Source organism: Tursiops truncatus, chromosome 3 (assembly GCF_011762595.2).
Source record: "Tursiops truncatus isolate mTurTru1 chromosome 3, mTurTru1.mat.Y, whole genome shotgun sequence".
Taxonomy (NCBI): Eukaryota; Metazoa; Chordata; class Mammalia; order Artiodactyla; family Delphinidae; genus Tursiops; species Tursiops truncatus.
Genome location: NC_047036.1, coordinates 93,864,688 through 93,886,573, shown reverse-complemented (window position 1 = coordinate 93,886,573; position 21,886 = coordinate 93,864,688). Strand labels below are relative to the sequence as shown.

Below are 21,886 nucleotides of genomic sequence, written 5' to 3'. Positions count from 1 at the left end.
CCTATGATTTCCTTCTTGGTCCCATCCTGCCTTGAGTTCTCAGAAATCTTGTTCCTCTGCCTAACAGGTCTTTCCTCTGTCCCTCCAGTGAGCCATCAAGGAAACTCGCTGGGTCTGATTGCTGGGTGTCCCAAAGAGTTAAAGATGGGCCATGCTGGAGACCTGTCACTTTCATTTCTGCATACGTTCTCTTACCCTGTAACATGGTCTAAGTAAAAAAAGAGGACGATGATATAAGAAGGAGACTCACTTCTACAATTCCTAGGAGCTTTGCCCCTCTTCTTCCTAACTCTTTTCAACCCTTAGTCCAGTTGTGAGCAAGAAATGTTCAGATCCTCCTGTCAGGGCTACAGCATGGGAGGTGTTTTCTGGGTGTTCTTATTCTCACTTAGTCTCAGGATACATTGTCTCTTACTGCTTTTACCCTGTGGTGTTTCAGGGTATTATTGTTTGTTTTTAAATGTATTTCAGGTATATTAATGTTTTCTGGGCCACACTAGTGATCTCACCAAAATCTATGACATTATCTCTATGGTAAACTATACCAGTTTCAAAATGACTACTTTATGAACAAACTATTCAATAAGCTCTTGAAGTTACCATTTTTATAAATCTGTGTTTTCATTATTGTGTATTGTGTAATTGTTTAGTGAACATCTAGGCTGGGATGGACTCTGAAGATTATTTTGGAAGGGTCTTTGTTGTTTTTCCTGTTGTGTGTGGGGTGTGTGTGTGAGAGTGAATTATAAAATCTGGTGGAAGACAACACTATTTGGATTGCTGCCCTTCCATCTACTTAGAAGCCTTGGGAGGAAGCATTCTGGGAGTGATGATGAGACAACAAAAATATGCTATTTGTGTATTCAGGAGTTTTTACTAATCTGAGCATCACTACCTTGTTCTTTTTTCTAACTGCTTCTAATCCCTCATGTATCTTTAGGCCTGTGTGCTCAACGCCAGTGACTGTTTACGCTGGGTTAATAACGATAATAACCATTGTTGATTTTACTGTCTGTTCATCATAGGCTAGAGAAGAGGATACTGTGTTAAAAGAAATTCTGGAAGGCCTTTGTTACACTTCTATTTCTGTTTCTAATATATTCCAATAGGAAAAGCTTTCAAAAGATATTGATTACCTTATTGGCAAGGAGAGCCAGGTGAAGAGTCAGATTTCTGAACTGAACTTGTTAATGAAAGAAACGGAGGTAAGTGATAAGCTGGTTTGCATATTTTTCACTTATTCATTTAGATATTCATTTATTCGTTCATAAAATCCAGAGGGTATTATTTGAGCTGGGAGTACAAAGTTGTGTTAGATCTCACTCCTGCTTTTCTGGGACTAAGAAAACAAATGTAAAATATAATGCTATGTGATCGGTGCTGATAGAGGTTGTGATTAAATGATATTGGAACACAGAGGAAAGAATGACTAATTCTTTATGTGGCAGTTAACGAGTTCTCCAAAGTAGCAATATAAGGAAAATGATAGCTTTTATGATTATCTGTATCTTATAAAACTAGCAGATTGCATTTGAAAAATATACTATATGTCAATAAGACCAGGTTTATTTAAGTTTCCAGATACTCCGAAATATATTCCTGTCACATATGTTCACCAAAAGACATGTATTAAGATGTTCTTAGCTGCATTATTTGTGATAGCCACAAAACGGAAAGTACTCAAATGTTCATTAACAGTGGAATATAAATAGCAGTGAAGGATGAATATCTACAACTATGTGCAACAATGTAGATAAGTCTGGCACTAATATTGAAAGGAAGATGCCAAATACAAAGGAGTACATGCTGGGTGATTCCAAGACAGGTGAAACAAGACTGTGTTGTTCAGGATAGGAGTTACTGAAGAGAGAGAGGATTAGTGCCTGGAAAAGTTATAAGGGTGGCTTCTGGGATACTGGTAATATTGTTCAATCTGGATGCTGGTTACATGGGTGTGGTTGCAAAGCCTCACTGATCCTTACACTTATATGTACATTTTCCTCTTTGCATATTATACTTCAATAAAAAATTTTAAAAACTGATAGCACTTTAAAAATATAGTAAGAGAGGATAGGACTGGGTTATTTTAAAATTCCTAATAGTCTTCACTGATTTTGATCCCTATTTCTTTTCTCTATTTGAAATAAACTGAAGAGCCATTACCCTTGATCACTTTATGTTTTGTAATTAAATATAAAAATACTCTGGCTAGTATGAGACTGTCATTTCTTACAAATTTTTTTCAAAAATGGGTAAAAATCATTGAAAAATTATGTGAATTAGCACCATATTACCAGTAAATTTTTTTTTGAATTTTATTTTATTTATTTTTTTATAGAGCAGGTTCTTATTAGTCATCCATTTTGTACACATCAGTGTATACATGTCAATTGCAATCTCCCAATTCATCACACCACCACCCCCACCCACAGCTGCTTTCCCCTCTTGGTGTCCATACGTTTGTTCTCTACATCTGTGTCTCAATTTCTGCCCTGCAAACTGGTTCATCTGTACCATTTTTCTGGTACAGATGTGTTAATATGTGATATTAACACATATATGTGTTAATATGTGATATTTGTTGTTCTGACTTACTTCACTCTGTATGACAGTCTCTAGATTCATCCACGTCTCTACAAATGACCCAATTTTGTTCCTTTTCGTGGCTGAGTAATATTCCACTGTATATATGTACCACATCTTCTTTTTTTTTTTTAACATCTTTATTGGGGTATAATTGCTTTACAATGGTGTGTTAGTTTCTGCTTTATAACAAAGTGAATCAGTCATACATAAACATATGTTCCCATATGTCTTCCCTGTTGCGTCTCCCTCCCTCCCACCCTCCCCATCCCACCCCTCCAGGCTGTCACAAAGCACCGAGCCAATATCCCTGTGCCATGCGGCTGCTTCCCACTAGCTATCTACCTTACTGCGTTTGTTACTATGTATATGCCCATGACTCTCTCTCGCCCTGTCACAGCTCACCCTTCCCCCTCCCCATAACCTCAAGTCCGTTCTCTAAGAGGTCTGCGTCTTTATTCCTGCTTTACCCCTAGGTTCTTCATGACATTTTTTTCTTAAATTCCATATATATGTGTTAGCATACGGTATTTGTCTTTTTCTTTCTGACTTACTTCACTCTGTATGACAGACTCTAGGTCTATCCACCTCATTACAAATAGCTCAATTTCGTTTCTTTTTATGGCTGAGTAATATTCCATTGTATATATGTGCCACATCTTCTTTATCCATTCGTCTGTCGATGGGCATTTAGGTAGCTTCCATGACCTGGCTATTGTAAATGGTGCTGCACTGAACATTGGGGTGCATGTGTCTTTTTTTTCTTTTTTTTTTTGCAGTACGCGGGCCTCTCACTGTTGTGGCCTCTCCTGTTGCGGAGCACAGGCTCCGGACGCGCAGGCTCAGCGGCCATGGCTCACGGGCCCAGCCACTCCGCGGCATGTGGGATCTTCCTGAACGGGGCACAAACCCCTGTCCCCTGCATCGGCAGGCGGATGCTCAACCACTGCGCCACCAGGGAAGCCCACATGTGTCTTTTTGAATTACAGTTTTCTCTGGGTATATGCCCAGTAGTGGGATTGCTGGGTCATATGGTAATTCTATTTTTAGTTTTTTAAGGAACCTCCATAATGTTCTCCATAGTGTCTGTATCAATTTACATTCCCACCAAAAGTGCAAGAGAGTTCCCTTTTCTCCACACCCTCTCTAGCATTTGTTGTTTGTAGATTTTCTGATGATACCCATTCTAACTGGTGTGAGGTGATACCTCATTGTAGTTTTGATTTGCATTTCTCTAATAATTAGTGATGTTGAGCAGCTTTTCATGTGTCTCTTGGCCATCTTTCCATCTTCTATGGAGAAATATCTGTTGAGGTCTTCCGCCCAGTTTTTGATTGGGTTGTTTGTTTTTTTAATATTGAGCTGCATGAGCTGTTTATATATCTTGGAGATTAATTCTTTATCCATTGCTTCATTTGCGAATATTTTCTCCCTTTCTGAGGTCTGCCTTTTTGTCTTGTTTGTAGTTTCCTTTCTTTTGCAAAAGCTTTTAAGTTTCATTAGGTCCCATTTGTTTATTTTTGTTTTTATTTCCATTACTCTAGGAGGTGAATCAGAAAAGATCTTGCTGTGATTTATGTCAAAGAGTGTTCTTCTTATGTTTTCCTCTAAGAGTTTTTTTTTTTATTGGAGCGTAATTGCTTTACAATGGTGTGTTAGTTTCTGCTTTATAACAAAGTGAATCAGTTATACATATACATATGTTCCCATATCTCTTCCCTCTTGCGTCTCCCTCCCTCCCACCCTCCCTATCCCACCCCTCCAGGTGGTCACAAAGCACCGAGCTGATCTCCCTGTGCTATGTGGCTGCTTCCCACTAGCTATCTACCTTACGTTTGGTAGTGTATATATGTCCATGCCTTTCTCGCGCTTTCTCACAGCTTACCATTCCCCCTTCCCATATCCTCAAGTCCATTCTCTAGTAGGTCTGTGTCTTTATTCCTGTCTTACCCCAAGGTTATTCATGACATCTTTTTTCCTTAAATTCCATATATATGTGTTAGTATACGGTATTTGTCTTTCTCTTTCTGACTTACTTCACTCTGTATGACAGACTCTAGGTCTATCCACCTCATTACAAATAGCTCAATTTCGTTTCTTTTTATTGCTGAGGAATATTCCATTGTATATATGTGCCATATCTTCTTTATCCATTTATCCGATGGTGGACACTTAGGTTGTTTCCATCTCTGGGCTATTGTAAATAGAGCTGCAATGAACATTTTGGTACATGACTCTTTTTGAATTATGGTTTTCTCAGGGTATATGCCCAGTAGTGGGATTGCTGGGTCATATGGTAGTTCTATTTGTAGTTTTTAAAGGAACCTCCATACTGTTCTCCATAGTGGCTGTACCAATTCACATTCCCACCAACAGTGCAAAAGGGTTCCCTTTTCTCCACACTCTCTCCAGCATTTATTGTTTCTAGATTTTTTCATGATGGCCATTCTGACTGGTGTGAGATGATATCTCATTGTAGTTTTGATTTGCATTTCTCTAATGATTAATGATGTTGAGTATTCTTTCATGTGTTTGTTGGCAGTCTGTATATCTTCTTTGGAGAAATGTCTATTTAGGTCTTCTGCCCGTTTTTGGATTGGGTTGTTTGTTTTTTTGTTATTGAGCTGCAAGAGCTGCTTATAAATTTTGGAGATTACTCCTTTGTCAGTTGCTTCATTTGCAAATATTTTCTCCCATTCTGAGGGTTGTCTTTTGGTCTTGTTTATGGTTTCCTTTGCTGTGCAAAAGCTTTGAAGTTTCATTAGGTTCCATTTGTTTATTTTTTTTTTATTTCCCTTTCTCTAGGAGGTGGGTCAAAAAGGATCTTGCTGTGATTTATGTCATAGAGTGTTCTGCCTATGTTTTCCTCTAAGAGTTTGATAGTTTCTGGCCTTACATTTAGGACTTTCCATTTTGAGCTTATTTTTGTGTATGGTGTTAGGGAGAGATCTAATCTCATACTTTTCCATGTACCTGTCCAGTTTTCCCAGCACCACTTACTGAAGAGGCTTTCCTTTCTCCACTGTACATTCCTGCCTCCTTTATCAAAGATTAGGTGACCATATGTGCGTGGGTTTATCTCTGGGCTTTCTATCCTGTTCCATTGATCTATCTGTTTTTGTGCCAGTACTATACTGTCTAGATTACTGTAGCTTTGTAGTATAGTCTGAAGTCTGGGAGCCTGATTCCTCCAGCTCCGTTTTTCTTTCTCAAGATTGCTTTGGCTATTCGGGGTCTTTTGTGTTTCCATACAAATTGTGAAATTTTTTGTTCTAGTTCTGTAAAAAATGTCAGTGGTAGTTTGATAGGGATTGCATTGAATCTGTAGATTGCTTTGGGTAGTAGAGTCATTTTCACAATGTTGATTCTTCCAATCCAAGATCATGGTATATCTCTCCATCTATTTGTATCAACTTTAATTTCTTTCATCAGTGTCTTATAATTTTCTGCATACAGGTCTTTTGTCTCCTTAGGTAGGTTTATTCGTAGATACTTCATTCTTTTTATTGCAGTGGTAAATGGGAGTGTTTTCTTGATTTCACTTTCAGATTTTTCATCATTAGTGTATAGGAATGCCAGAGATTTCTGTGCATTAATTTTGTATCCTGCTACTTTACCAAATTCATTGATTAGCTCTAGTAGTTTTCTGGTAGCATCTTTAGGATTCTTTATGTATAGTATCACGTCATCTGCAAACAGTGACAGCTTTACTTCTTCTTTTCCGATTTGGATTCCTTTTATTTCCTTTTCTTCTCTGATTGCTGTGGCTAAAACTTCCAAAACTATGTTGAATAAGAGTGGTGAGAGTGAGCAACCTTGTCTTGTTCCTGATCTTAATGGAAATGCTTTCAGTTTTTCACCATTGAGGATGATGTTGGCTGTGGGTTTGTCATATATGGTCTTTATTATGTTGAGGAAAGTTCCCTCTATACCTACTTTCTGCAGGGTTTTTATCATAAATCGGTGTTGAATTTTCTTGAAAGCTTTCTCTGCATCTATGGAGATGATCATATGGTTTTTCTCCATCAATTTGTTAATATGGTGTATCATGTTGATTGATTTGCGTATATTGAAGAATTGTTGCATTCCTGGAATAAACCCCACTTGATCATGGTGTATGATCCATTTAATGTGCTGTTGGATTCTGTTTGCTAGTATTTTGTTGAGGATTTTTGCATCTATGTTCATCAGTGATATTGGCCTGTAGTTTTCTTTGTTTGTGACATGTATGTCTGGTTTTGGTATCAGGGTAATGGTGGCCTTGTAGAATGAGTTTGGGAGTGTTCCTCCTTCTGCTATATTTTGGAAGAGTTTGAGAAGGATAGGTGTTAGCTCTTCTCTAAATGTTTGATAGAATTCGCCTGTGAAGCCATCTGGTCCTGGGCTTTTGTTTGTTGGAAGATTTTTAATCACAGTTTCAATTTCAGTGCTTGTGATTGGTCTGTTCATATTTTCTATTTCTTCCTGATTCAGTCTTGGCAGGTTGTGCATTTCAAAGAATTTGTCCATTTATCCAGGTAGTCCATTTTATTGCCATAGAGTTGCTTGTAGTAATCTCTCATGATCTTTTGTGTTTCTGCAGTGTCTGTTGTTATTTCTCCTTTTTCATTTCTAATTCTATTGATTTGAGTCTTCTCCCTTTTTTTCTTGATGAGTCTGGCTAACGGTTTATCAATTTTGTTTATCTTCTCAAAGAACCAGCTTTTAGTTTTATTGATCTTTGCTATCGTTGCCTTCATTTCTTTCTTTTTTTTTTTTTTTTTTTCATTCTGCGGGCCTCTCACTGCTGTGGCCTCTCCCGCTGTGGAGCACAGGCTCCGGACGCGCAGGCTCAGTGGCCATGGCTCACGGGCCCAGCCACTCCGCAGCATGTGGGATCCTCCCGGACCGGGGCACGAACCCGTGTCCCCTGCATCGGCAGGCAGACTCTCAACCACTGCGCCACCAGGGAAGCCCTTTCATTTATTTCTGATCTGATTTTTATGATTTCTTTCTTTCTGCTAACTTTGGGGGGGTTTTTGTTCTTCTTTCTCTAATTGCTTTAGGTGCAAGGTTAGGTTGTTTATTCGAGGTGTTTCCTGTTTCTTAAGGTAGGATTGTATTGCTATAAACTTCCCTCTTAGAACTGCTTTTGCTGCATCCCATAGATTTTGGGTCGTCGTGTCTCCACTGTCATTTGTTTCTAGGTATTTTTTGATTTCCTCTTTGATTTCTTCACTGATCACTTCGTTATTAAGTAGTGTATTGTTTAGCCTCCATGTGTTTGTATTTTTTACAGATCTTTTCCTGTAATTGTTATCTAGTCTCATAGCATTGTGGTTGGAAAAGATACTTGATACAATTTCAGTTTTCTTAAATTTACCAAGACTTGACTTGTGACCCAATATATGATCTATCCTGGAGAATGTTCCATGAGCACTTGAGAAAAATGTGTATTCTGTTGTTTTTGGATGGAATGTCCTATAAATATCAAATAAGTCCATCTTGTTTAATGTATCATTTAAAGCTTGTGTTTCCTTATTTATTTTCATTTTGGATGATCTGTCCATTGGTGAAAGTGGGGTGTTAAAGTCCCCTACTATGAATGTGTTACTGTCAATTTCCCCTTTTACTGCTGTTAGTATTTGCCTTATGTATTGAGTTGCTCCTATGTTGGGTGCATAAATATTTACAATTATTATATCTTCTTCTTGGATTGATCCCTCGATCATTTTGTAGTGTCCTTGCTTGTCTCTTGTAACATTCTTTATTTTAAAGTCTATTTTGTCTGATATGAGAATTGCTACTCCAGCTTTCTTTTGGTTTCCATTTGCATGAAATCTTTTTCCATCCCCTTACTTTCAGTCTGTATGTGTCTGTACGTCTGAAGTGGGTCTCTTGTAGACAGCAAATATATGGGTCTTGTTTTTGTATCGATTCAGCCAATCTGTGTCTTTTGGCGGGAGCATTTAGTCCATTTACATTTAAGGTAATTATCGATATGTATGTTCCTATTACCATTTTCTTAATTGTTTTGGGTTCGTTATTGTAGGTCTTTTCCGTCTCTTGTGTTTCTTGCCTAGAGAAGTTCCTTTAGCAGTTGTTGTAAAGCTGGTTTGGTGGGGCTGAACTCTCTCAGCTTTTGCTTGTCTGTAAAGGTTTTAATTGCTCCATCAAATCTGAATGAGATCCTTGCTGGCTACAGTAATCTTGGTTGCAGGTTTTTCTCCTTCATCACTTTAAATATGTCCTGCCAGTCCCTTCTGGCTTGCAGGGTTTCTACTGAAAGATCAGCTGTTAACCTTACGGGGATTCCCTCATGTGTTATTTGTTGTTTTTCCCTTGCTGCTTTTAATATGTTTTCTTTGTATTTAATTTTTGACAGTTTGATTAGTATGTGTCTTGGCGTATTTCTCCTTGCATTTATCCTGTATGGGACTCTCTGTGCTTCCTGGACTTGATTAACTATTTCCTTTCCCATATTAGGGAAGTTTTCATCTATAATCTCTTCAAATATATTCTCAGTCCCTTTCTTTTTCTCTTCTTCTGGAACCCCTATAATTCGAATGTTGGTGTGTTTAATGTTGTCCCAGAGGTCTCTGAGAGTGTCCTCAGTTCTTTTCATTCTTTTTTCTTTATTCTGCTCTGCAGTAGTTACTTCCACTATTTTATCTTGCAGGTCATTTATCCGTTCTTCTGCCTCAGTTATTCTGCTATTGATCCCATCTAGAGTATCTTTCATTTCATTTATTGTGTTGTTCTTCGTTTTTTGTTTCATCTTTAGTTCTTCTAGGTCCTTGTTAAATGTTTCTTGCATTTTCTCTATTCTATTTCCAAGATTTTGGATCATCTTTACTATCATTATTCTCAATTCTTTTTCAGGTAGACTGCCTATTTCCTCTTCATTTGTTATGTCTGGTGGGTTTTTATCTTGCTCCTTCATCTGCTGTGTGTTTTTCTGTCTTCTCATTTTGTTTATCTTACTGTGTTTTGGGTCCCCTGTTTTTAGGCTGCAGGTTCGTAGTTCCCATTGTTTTTGGTGTCTGTCCCCAGAGGCTAAGGTTGGTTCAGTGGGTTGTGTAGGCTTCCTGGTGAACGGGACTAGTGCCTGTGTTCTGGTGGATGAGGCTGGATCTTGTCTTTCTGGTGGGTAGGTCCACGTCTGGTGGTGTGTTTTGGGGTGTCTGTGGACTTATTATGCTTTTAGGCAGCCTCTCTGCTAATGGGTGGGGTTGTGTTCCTGTCTTGCTAGTTGTTTGGCACAGGATGTCCAGCACTGTAGCTTGCTGGTTGTTGAGTGAAGCTGGGTGCTGGTGTTGAGATGGAGATCTCTGGGAGATTTTCGCCGTTTGATATTATGTGGAGCTGGGAGGTCTCTTGTGGACCAGTGTCCTGAAGTTGGCTCTCCCACCTCAGAGGCACAGCACTGACTCCTGGCTGCAGCACCAAGAGCTTTTCATCCGCGTGGCTCAGAATAAAAGGGAGAAAAAGTAGAAAGAAAGAATTACTAGAAGGAAGGAAGGAAGGAAGAAAGGAAAGAAGGAAGGAAGGAAGGAAAGAAAGAAAGAAGGGAGGGAGGGAAGGAGGGAGGAAGGAAGGAAGGAAGGAGGGAAGGAAGGAAAAGAAGAGAAAGAAGGTAAAGTAAAATAAAAGAAAGATAAAATATAATAAAGTTATTAAAATAAAAAAATAATTAAGAGAAAATAAAAGAAAAAATAATAATAAAAAAAAGGACGGATAGAACCCTGGGACAAATGGTGGAAGCAAAGCTATACAGACAAAAATCTCACACAGAAGCATACACATACACACTCACAAAAAGAGGAGAAGGGGAAAAAATCATAAATCTTGCTCTCAAAGTCCACCTCCTTAAGTTGGGATGATTCGTTGTCTATTCATGTATTCCACAGATGCAGCGTACATCAAGTTGATTGTGGAGTTTTAATCTGCTGGTTCTCAGGCTGCTGGGAGAGATTTCCCTTTCTCTTCTTTGTTCTCACAGCTCCCGGGGCTCAGCTTTGGATTTGGCCCCGCCTCTGCATGTAGGTCGCCGGAGGGCAGCTGTTCTTCGCTCAGACAGGGCAGGGTTAAAGGAGCCGCTAATTCGGGGGCTCTGGCTCACTCAGGCTGGAGAGAGGAAGGGGCACGGAGTGTGGGGCGAGCCTGCGGTGGCAGAGGCCGGCGTGATGTTGCACCAGCCTTAGGCGCGCCATGCGTTCTACCGGGGGAGTTGTCCCCGGATCCCGGGACCCTGGCAGTGGCGGGCTGCACAGCCTCCCCAGAAGGGGGGTGTGTAGAGTGACCTGTGCTCGCACACAGGCTTCTTCGTGGCGGCAGCAGCAGCCTTAGCGTCTCATGCCTGTCTCTGGCGTCCGTGCTTTTAGCCGCAGCTCGCGCCCGTCTCTGGAGCTCCTTTAAGCAGTGCTCTTAATCCTCTGTCCTCGCACACCAGGAAAAAAAAGAGGGAAGAAAAAGTCTCTTGCCTCTTCGGCAGCTCCAGACCTTTTCCCGGACTCGCTCCCGGCTAGCCGTGGCGCACTAACTCCCTGCAGGCTGTGTTCACGCCGCCAACCCCAGTCCTCTCCCGGCGCTCCGACCGAAGCCCGAGCCTCAGCTCCCAGCCCTGCCCGCCCTGGCGGGTGAGCAGATAAGCCTCTTGGGCTGGTGAGTGCCGGTCGGCAGCAGTCCTCTGTGCGGGAATCTCTCCGCTTTGCCCTCCGTACCCCTGTTGCTGTGCTGTCCTCTGCGGCTCAGAAGCTCCCCCCCTCCGCCACCCGCAGTTTCCGCCCGTGAAGGGGCTTCCTAGTGTGTGGAAACCTTTCCTCCTTCACGGCTCCCTCCCACTGTTGCAGGTCCCCTTCCTATCATTTTGTCTCTGTTTATTCTTTTTTCTTTTGCCCTACCCAGGTACGTGGGGGGTTTCTTGCCTTTTGGGAGGTCTGAGGTCTTCTGCCAGCGCTCAGTAGGTGTTCTGTAGGAGTTGTTCCATGTGTAGATGTATTTCTGGTGTATCTGTGGGGAGGAAGGTGATCTCTACATCTTACTCTTCCGCCATCTTCCCGGAAGCCTACTCCTCTAAGAGTTTTATAGTGTCCAGTCTTACATTTAGGTCTCTAATCCATTTGGAGTTTATTTTTGTGTATGGTGTTAGGGAGTGTTCTAATTTCATTCTTTTACATGTAGCTGTCCAGTTTTCCCAGCACCACTTACTGAAGAGACTGTCTTTTCTCCATTGTATATCCTTGCCTCCTTTGTCATAGATTAGTTGACCATAGGTGCGTGGGTTTATTTCTGGACTTTCTATCCTGTTCCATTGATCTATATTTCTGTTTTTGTGCCAGTACCATACTGTCTTGATTACTGTAGCTTTGTAGTATAGTCTGAAGTCAGGGAGTCTGATTCCTCCAGCTCCGTTTTTTTCCCTCAAGACTGCTTTTGCTATTTGGGGTCTTTTGTGTCTCCATACAAATTTTAAGATTTTTTGTTCTAGCTCTGTAAAAAATGCCATTGGTAATTTGATAGGGAGTGCATTGAATCTGTAGATTGCTTTGGGTAGTATACTCATTTTCACAATATTGATTCTTCCAATCCAAGCAAATAGTATATCTCTCCATCTGTTGGTATCTTTAATTTCTTTCAACAGTGTCTTATAGTTTTTTGCGTACAGGTCTTTTGTCTCCCTAGGTAGGTTTATTCCTAGGTATTTTATTCTTTTTGTTGCAATGGTAAATGGGAGTGTTTCCTTAATTTCTCTTTCAGATTTTTCACCATTAGTGAATAAGAATGTAAGAGATTTCTGTGCATTAATTTTGTATCCTGCAATTTTACCAAATTCATTGATTAGCTCTAGTAGTTTTCTGGTGGCATCTTTAGGATTCTCTATGTATAGTATCATATCATCTGCAAACAGTGACAGTTTTACTTCTTTTTTCCAATTTGGTTCCTTTTATTTCTTTTTCTTCTCTGATTGCCATGACTAGGACTTCCAAAACTATGTTGAATAATAGTGGCGAAAAATAAAAAATAGTGGCGAGAGTGGACATCCTTGTCTTGTTCCTGATCTTAGAGGAAATGCTTTCAGTTTTTTACCATTGAGAATGATGTTTGCTGTGGGTTGGTCGTATGTGGCCTTTATTATGTTGAGGTAGCTTCCATCTATGCCCACTTTCTGGAGAGTTTTTATCATAAATGGGTGTTGAATTTTGTCAAAAGCTTTTTCTGCATCTATTGAGATGATCATATGGTTTTTCTTCTTCAATTTGTTAATATGGTGTATCACATTGATTGATTTGCATATATTGAAGGATCTTTGCATCCCTGGGATAAATCCCACTTGATCATGGTGTATGATCCTTTTAATGTGTTGTTGGATTCTATTTGCTAGTATCTTGTTGAGGATTTTTGCATCTGTAGTCATCAGTGATATTGGTCTGTAATTTTCTTCTTTTGTAGTATCTTTGTCTGGTTTTTGTATCAGGGTGATGGTGGCCTCATAAAATGAGTTTGGGAGTGTTCCCTCCTCTGCAGTTTTTTGGAAGAGTTTGAGAAGGATGGGTGTTAGCTCTTCTCTAAATGGTTGATAGAATTCACCTGTGAAGCCATCTGGTCCTGGACTTTTGTTTGTTGGAAGATTTTTTTTAATTAATTAATTTTATTTTATTATTTATTTTTGGATGCGTTGGGTGTTCGTTACTGCATGTGGTCTTTCTCTAGTTGCAGCGAGTGGGGACTACTCTTTGTTGCGGTGTGCGGGTTTCTCATTGCGGTGGCTTCTCTTTTTGCAGATCATGGGCTCTAGGTGCGTGGGCTTCAGTCGCTGTGGTACATGGACTCAGTAGTTGTGGCTCTCGGGCTCTGGAGCATAGGCTCAATAGTTTTGGCGCATGGGCTTAGTTGCTCCGCGGCATGTGGGATCTTCCCAGACCAGGGGTCGAACCTGTGTCCCCTGCATTGGCAGGCGGTTTCTTAACCACTGCACCACCAGGGAAGCCCTGTTGGAAGATATTTAATCACAGTTTCAATTTCATTACTTATGATTGGTCTGTTCATATTTCTTCCTGGTTCAGTCTTAGAAGGTTATACCTCTCTAAGAATTTCTCCGTTTCTTCCAGGTTGTCCATTTTATTGGTGTAGAGTAGCTTGTAGTGGTCTCTTAGTATGGTTTGTATTTCTGCGGTGTCTGTTGTAACTTCTCCTTTTTCATTTGTAGTTTTATTGATTTGAGTCCTCTCCCTCTTTTTCTTGATGAGTCTGGCTAATGGTTTATCAATTTTGTTTATCTTCTCAAAGAACCAGCTTTTAGTTTTATTGATCTTTGCTGTTGTTTTCTATTTCATTTATTTCTGCTCTGATCTTTATGATTTCTTTCCTTCTGCTAACCCTGGGTTTTGTTTGTTCTTCTTTCTCTAGTTCCTTTAGGTGTAAGGTTAGGTTGTTTGTTTGGGATTTTTCTTGTTTCTTGAGGTAGCCTTGTATAGCTATAAACTTCCCTCTTAGAACTGCTTTTGCTGCATCCCATTGGTTTTGGATTGTAGTCTTTTCATTATCATTTTTCTCTAGGTATTTTTTGACTTCCTCTTTGATTTCTTCAGTGATCTCTTGGTTATTTAGTAACGTATTGTTTAGCCTCTATGTGTTTGTGTTTTTTACGGGTTTTTTCCCTGTAATTGATTTCTAATCTCATAGCGTTGTGGTTAGAAGAGATGCTTGATATGATTTCAATTTTCTTAAATTTACTGAGGCTTGATTTGTGACCCACAATGTGACCTATCCTGGAGAATGTTCCATGCGCACTTGAGAAGAAAGTGTAATCTGCTGTTTTTGGATGGAATGTCCTATAAATATCAATTAAATCTATTTGGTCTGTTGTGTCATTTTAAGCTTGTGTGTCCTTATTAATTTTCTGTCTGGATGATCTGTCCATTGGTATAAGTGAGGGGTTAAAGTCCCCCACTATTATTGTGTTACTGTCGATTTCTTCTTTTATAGCTGTTAGCAGTTGCCTTATGTATTGAGGTGCTCCTGTGATGGGTGCATATATATTTATAATTGTTATATCTTCTTGGATTGATCCCTTGATCATTATGTAGCGTCCTTCTTTGTCTCTTGTAATAGTCTTTATTTTAAAGTCTGTTTTATCTGATATGAGTACTGTGACTCCACCTTTCTTTTGATTTCTGTTTACATGGAATATCTTTTTCCATCCCCTCACTTTCAGTCTGAATGTGTCGCTAGGTCTGAAGTGGGTCTCTTGTAACAGCATATGTATGGGTCTTGTTTTGTATCCATTCAGCAAGCCTGTGTCTTTTGGTTGGAGCATTTAATCCATTCACGTTTAAGGTAATTATCACTATGTATGTTCCTATTACCATTTTCTTAATTGTTTTGGGTTTGTTTCTTAGGTCCTTTTCTTCTCTTGTGTTTCCCACTTAGAGAAGTTCCTTTAGCATTTGTTGTAGAGCTGGTTTGGTGGTAGTGAATTCTGTTAGCTTTTGGTTGTCTGTAAAACTTTTGATTTCTCCATCAAATTTTAATGAGATCCTTGGCAGGTAGAATGATCTTGGTTGTAGGTTCTTCCCTTTCATCACCTTAAGTATGTCATGCCACTCCCTTCTGGCTAGTAGAGTTTCTGCTGAGAAATCAGCTGTTCACCTTATGGGAGTTCCCTTGTATGTTATTTGTCGTTTTTCCCTTGCTGCTTTCAATAATTTTTCTTTGTCTTTAATTTTTGCCAATTTGATTACTGTGTGTCTCGGCGTGTTTCTCCTTGGGTTTATCTTGTATGGGACTCTCTGCACTTCCTGGAGTTGGGTGGCTATTTCCTTTCCCATATTAGGGAAGTTTTAGTCTATAATCTCTTCAAATATTTTCTCAGGTCCTTTCTCTCTCTCTTCTCCTTCTGGGACCCCTATAATGTGAACACTGTTTTGTTTAATATTGTCCCAGAGGTCTCTTAGGCTGTCTTCATTTCTTTTCATTCTTTTTTCTTTATTCTTTTCCGCAGCAGTGAATTCCACCGTTCTGTCTTCCAGGTCACTTATCTGTTCTTCTGCCTCTGTTATTCTGCTATTGATTCCTTCTAGTGTATTTTTCATTTCAGTTATTGTATTGTTCATCTCTGTTTGTTTGTTCTTTAATTCTTCTAGGTTGTTGTTAAACATTTCATGCATCTTCTTGATCGTTGCCTCCATTCTTTTTCCGAGGTCCTGGATCATCTTCACTATCATTATTCTGAATTCTTTTTCTGGAAGGTTGCCTATCTCCACTTCATTTAGTTGTCTTTCTCTGGTTTTATCTTGTTCCTTCATCTGGTACATAGGCCTCTGCCTTTTCATTTTGTCTATATTTCTGTGAATGTGGCTTCTGTTCCACAGGCTGCAGGATTGTAGTTCTTCTTGCTTCTGCTGTCTGCCCTCTGGTGGATGAGGCTATCTAAGGGGCTTGTGCAAGTTTCCTAATGGGAGGGACTGGTGGTGGGTAGAGCTTGTTGTTGCTTTAGTGGGTAGAGCTCAGTAAATCTTTAATCTGCTTGTCTGCTGATGGGTGGGGCTGGGTTCCCTCCCTCTTGGTTAGTTGGCCTGAGGTGACCCAACACTGGAGCCTACCCAGGCTCCTTGGTGGGGCTAATGGCGGACTCTGGGGGGGCTCATGCCAAGGAGTACTTCCCAGAACTTCTGCTGCCAGTGTCCTTGTCCTCATGGTGAGACATAGCCACCGCCCACCTCTGCAGGAGACCTTCCAACACTAGCAGGTAGGTCTGGTTCAGTCTCCTATGAGGTCACTGCTCTTTCCCACTGGCTCCTGATGTGCACACTACTTTGTGTGTGCCCTCCAAGAGTGGAGTCTCTTTTTCCTCCAGTCCTGTCAAAGTCCTGCAATCAAATCCTGCTAGCCTTCAAAGTCTGATTCTCTAGGAATTCCTCCTCCCCTTGCCAGACCCCCAGGTTGGGAAGCCTGACGTGGGGCTCAGAACCTTCACTCCAGTGGGTGGACTTCTGTGGTATAAGTGTTCTCCAGTTTGTGAGTCACCCACCCAGCAGTTATGGGATTTAATTTTATTGTGATTGCGCCCCTCCTACTATCTCATTGTGGCTTTTCCTTTGTCTTTTGATGTGGGGTATCTTTTTCGTGAATTCCAGTGTCTTCCTGTCGATGATTGTTCAGCAGTTAGTTGTGATTCTGTTGTTCTTGCAAGAGGGAATGAGGGCACATCCTTCTACTCTGCCATCTTGAACCAATCTCCATATTACCCGTATTGCTTTAATATTTTAAATATTATTTTTCTGTTAGTCACAGATTGCATTTTCATGTAATTTAAAAGTAGGATTCTGTTTCTCACATTTGTATCTGATTGACAGACTCTCTCAGTTTACTGTAATCCCCGAACACATAGCACATTATCATCTAGATAGTAGGTTGCTTCAGGGATTGTGTCTGTGGTAATTTTAGATTTGTCTTTATTGGTTTTCTCAGTCAGCCTGCCTTTACTTCTGAGAGAAGGAAACCCAGTGCTTGTTTTTGAGTTTGTCATTCAGTAGGTTGAAAACTGAGGAACTCAGGCATCAAGTATTCATGTAGGCATTGATGCTTTGGGATCCTGGAGAAATTATTTAACCTCTTCTTTTGCCTTTGACCTAAGCTGCATTTGTAGGCTTATCAGTAAGAATCTTCTGCACTAGAGAATTTGTCTCCATTCTTGAATTTTAGTCAGTGAAGACTGTGACACTGTCTTTTTATCTATAATTATACTTAGCTGGAAAAAGTCTCCTCTTGATCTATGTGTAATGATATTTCTGAACTTAATGTGATATGTCACTGAAATACTACCAGAATGTCACTACCCTCTGTTCTCTCCTCCTATCCTCCTTTAAAAAAATCGGCTGTTGAGGTTAGGAATCAGAGAAGGAAATCTGGAAAAAATTTCCTTTCATTTTAAATGTTGGCCAGAAGCCATTGGAAAATGAGCAATGCACTTCTACCATATATTGTCAGCTTTTAAGAATGTTCTTGAAGACTCTCTTCTGTTGGCTGTTGCTATGAGTCTATTATGATAAATGTTTGTAAGTGCTTTGCTGGTCTTATTTTCAAAATCAGGTCGAGCTCTGATTTTGTGGACATTCAAAATGTTTAATAAGCACTATAGAGAGGATCATTTTATGGCAAAGTAGAGGAATAGCTATGTGTGCAGTGAAAATAATGTTTATTGCGAGTATGTGACATTGTGGTGGGCATTTTATGTGAATAATCTTCTTCAATCTTCAGAAAAACCTAAATGGTCTCTCTTACCCCTAGTTTTCAGAAGAGGAAAAACTTAAGCATAAAGAAGTTAATTTGCATAACATAATTAAATCAATATTAATTAAATTACAGCTTAATTACAATTATATATAACTAAATATTAATTTGAAGAGAAGAGAGTTACATTTTTATTACTTAGTATAGGATGTAATTTTTCTGAGTTTCATAGCTGTGGCTTAACTTTTTAAAAAATTGGCATATGGTAGAAAGGATAAAATTTCCTGAATTAGAAATGAATGAAAATAAATAAGTGCAAGATTGTATTTTCCTGTGTCTTTGGTTAAATCAGTTCATTTCTGCCTCAAGTTCCTTTGTATACAAATTGAACGTTGCTTTCTTATTTCATTGAATAAATTGTTTATTGCTGGACTTTGGAGATTGAAAGCTTAAGGAAATATAGTATTATAAAATTACAAAGTATGTCTCAAAGTTGCTGATCATTCCTTAGTAAGCATATTTGATGCCAAATTATTGTTCTGAAAACAACGAGTCAGACAAAATCTTTTTCTTTCCAGTATTTGGGTTCGTTTTGTTGAATTGTGACTCTTTCTTGAAAAGACATTTGGATTTAGCAGATGAGGTAAAGCTTTGCTTGTTTTATAATAGTGTAATGGAGAGCGGGCTAAAGAAGACGCAATTACACATTTTGAAAAGCTCTTTGAAATCCTAGAAGAAAGGAAATCATCTGTTTTGAAGGCAATTGATGCTTCTAAGAAACTAAGATTAGACAAATTTCAGACTCAAATGGAAGAGTATCAGGGGCTGCTAGAGAACAACGGACTCGTGGGATACGCTCAAGAAGTGCTGAAGGAGACAGATCAGTCTTGCTTTGTTCAGACCGCAAAACAGCTCCACCTCAGGTATTTAACTTTGAACTGACAGTCTCTCTCTAGCAGTGTCATTAAATGCTGCTTTATGTTTCAGCTGTAGCTCTTGAGTGGTTCAGAATGCTGTGTTATGTGCAGTATCTCTTGCTTCACTCTTAACTTGAATGTTGAGTGAAGTTTTCTTTTGTTAATCTCATTGAAAATACTTAGTCTGATTTGCCTTTTTAAAGAATCATTTTTGTGTAAAATATTTTATGTCTGTCTGTAGAATACAGAAAGCTACAGAATCTTTGAAGAGCTTTAGACCTGCGGCTCAGACTTCTTTTGAAGACTATGTTGTTAATACATCTAAACAAACAGAACTTCTTGGAGAATTGTCCTTTTTCTCTAGTGGTGAGTTTTAGTAACAGCATACCTTCACTTTTTTAGTTTGAATTCACATTGTGTAGGAGAAACGCAAGTTCTCTTTAGTTTGACATTATAATGCAGCATCTCAGTTGCCCAGACCATCATATGCTAAAATCATATGCCATTTATGTTTTTATAACCAAGTTTTTATGCACAGAAGCTAGATTCTTTTGGTTTGTATGTTTTTAAACATTGTGTGAATGGCACCACATTGTATGTATCTTTTTTTGTAATTTGTTTTTTTGAGAAATTAAGTTTGAGGTAAATATTTGTTAATACATGAAATTCTGGTTTACAGCTATATGTTAACTTTACAGTATTCCATTATGTAAGTAAGTTTCCCACTGAGAGACAGTCTGTTCCTGTTTTTTTTTTTCTGTTGTAAGCAACGCTCTGTTGAACATCTTTGTCAGTGTTTCTTTGTGCGTGTGTATGAGTTTCCCTAGGGCAGAAACCTAGAAATGATATCTCCAGGCTAAAAATGACTCTAAGATGTTTAAGTGTTTACATTGTTGTATGAGTTTGCTAGGGCTGCCAAAACTAAATACCACAGACTGGGTGACATAACAGAAATTTAATTTCACAGGATTCTGGCAGTAAAAGGTTTTATTTATTTATTTATCTGTCTATCTATCTATCACACCTTGGGGCTTGCGGGATCTTAGTTCCCCATCTATCTATCTATCTATCTATCTAATCTATCTATCTATCAATCACACCTTGGGGCTTTCGGTGATATTAGTTTCCCGACCAGGGATCAAACCCAGGTCCTTGGCAGTAAAAGCCCACATCTTAACCACTGGACCGCCAGGGAATTCCCTTAGGATTCTGGAGGCTAGAAGTCTGAGATGAAGCTGTCGCCAGGGTTGGTTTCTTCTGAGGTCTCTCTCCTAAGTGTGCACATGGCCGTCTTCTCATGTCTTCACGTGGTCTTCCCTCTATATATATCTGAGTCCAAATTTCGTCTTATAAGGACTCCAGTCCTATTAGTCATAGTGGACTAGGGTCCACCTTAACGACCTGATTTTAACTGTGTTACTTCTTTAAAGACCCTCTCTCCAAATAAAGGCACATTCTGAGGTACTAGGGCCTACAACTTCAACATATGAGTTTTAGGGCGGGCAACTCAGCCCCTCACATTTGGTTGTGTTTGTGTTCTGCTGCTCCCCAGCAGGGAGGTCTGCCTTTCCTTTTTTCTTCTCACGTTGTTCATCTCCCTCAGATTTCTCTTCTAATAATGGTGAACAATTACAGCCCTTGGAAAAGTACACTTATAGTTTAATTACTGTACAGGTATGGATACATAGATTTGTATTCAGTCAGAGGAAATTTGTCTTGTTTAAAAGTTAAACACGCTGAAGGCTTATTACTATGACCACCTTTCTCTTCCAATCAATACCTGTATCTCTGTCAGGTATATACTTTTCTTGTCTATTATGATGATCTTGTTTTTCCAAATATGTGGTGATATTTGAAATGCTGATTCTATTTCATATACTGTACTTTCTTCTTTTTCCAAAATGTATACTTGAATTGTTTTTTATATACATGCTAGTTTACTTAGGAGTACAAGGTCCTCCCTTCCCTGGGGGTCCCAAAACAGTCTTTGGAAAAAGGAAATTGAGTGTGGGTAATCTCGGGTTATACCAGTGCATAACGAAGGACCAGTAAAATGGGTGGGTCAGAATGGAAAGCTGCTGGTCACCCAGCTTCCTGCTGATGGATGCTCTTCTCATTTTTTCCTGCACGCACGTAGAGCATTCCAGTCATGTTATTCTTTAACTAGCTTTTCTTTTTAACTTTAAAATGTAGTTTGGATGACTTTTCAGATCCCATGGCTGCATAACATTCAGTTGCACAAATGCACACATAGACATACTTATGCTGTACATTGCTTGTACATAGCTGGAGGATAAGGAGAAGAGGGAGACTTCTGCTTTTCATTTCATGTATTTCTCTGTGATTTGATATAAATATGTGTTTATTTATGTGTGCGTGTGCATGTGTAACTCCTATAGCTTATTTTTACCATATGACCAAAGCAGTTAAGCTGTTTGGAATTTATTCTATGGAAAAGATTATGAATATGCACAAAGATTTAGCTGTGATATTTTAAACATTGTATTTTTAGTGAAAAATTGGAAACATGTTTCTGAAAATAGTTAAATGTTGCTACAGTGGAATGCCACTGGAAGAAAAACACTGGCAGGAGCTACACAAAATTATTGTAGTGATAATCTTTGAGTTACTTAATTTGTGTGTGTTTTATGTAGTTTCTGATTTTCTTAAAAAAATACGTATCTTGTTTATACCAAGAAAAAGTCATTTAAATTGCTTTGCCGGACTTCCCTGGTGGTCCAGTGGTTAAGACTCCATGCTCCCAATGCAGGGGGCCTGGGTTCGATCCCTGGTCAGGGAACTGAATCCCACATGACACAACTAGGAGTCCGCATGCTGCAACTAAAGATCCTGCACGCTGCAACGAAGATCCCGCATGCCCAACTAAGACCCGGTGCAGCCAAATAAATAAATAAATAAATTTTAAAATAAATAAATAAGTTGCTTGGCAACTCTGTGGAAGATAATATGAAAGAAAACTATATAATGTTTTATTGAAGTTTGTTTATTATTATACTGACCAAACTTAGATTTAAAAATATTTATTAAAATAACTTTTAGGAGGACACATAAATTTCAAGTCTAGGGTTGTTATTCAGTAGATGGAAATTGAAGAGTATGTGGTTAAAAATTTTAATTTATGGTGTTTCAGAATTAATATGTAAAGCTAAAAT

At 39.1% G+C, this 21,886-nt stretch overlaps 1 protein-coding gene across 4 annotated transcripts in view; it reads left to right on the top strand.

Annotated features, from left to right (window-relative positions):
- The window catches only part of TRIM36 (tripartite motif containing 36), a 321,254-nt gene that overhangs the window by 15,174 nt on the left and 284,194 nt on the right, over positions 1-21,886 (top strand). For all 4 annotated transcript variants that reach the window (XM_073802412.1, XM_073802413.1, XM_019940845.3 and 1 more), the window contains 3 exons: positions 1,110-1,205; positions 18,466-18,719; positions 18,955-19,079. In XM_073802412.1, the coding sequence (XP_073658513.1) occupies positions 1,110-1,205; positions 18,466-18,719; positions 18,955-19,079 (475 nt within the window). The remainder of the gene's footprint in view (positions 1-1,109; positions 1,206-18,465; positions 18,720-18,954; positions 19,080-21,886) is intronic.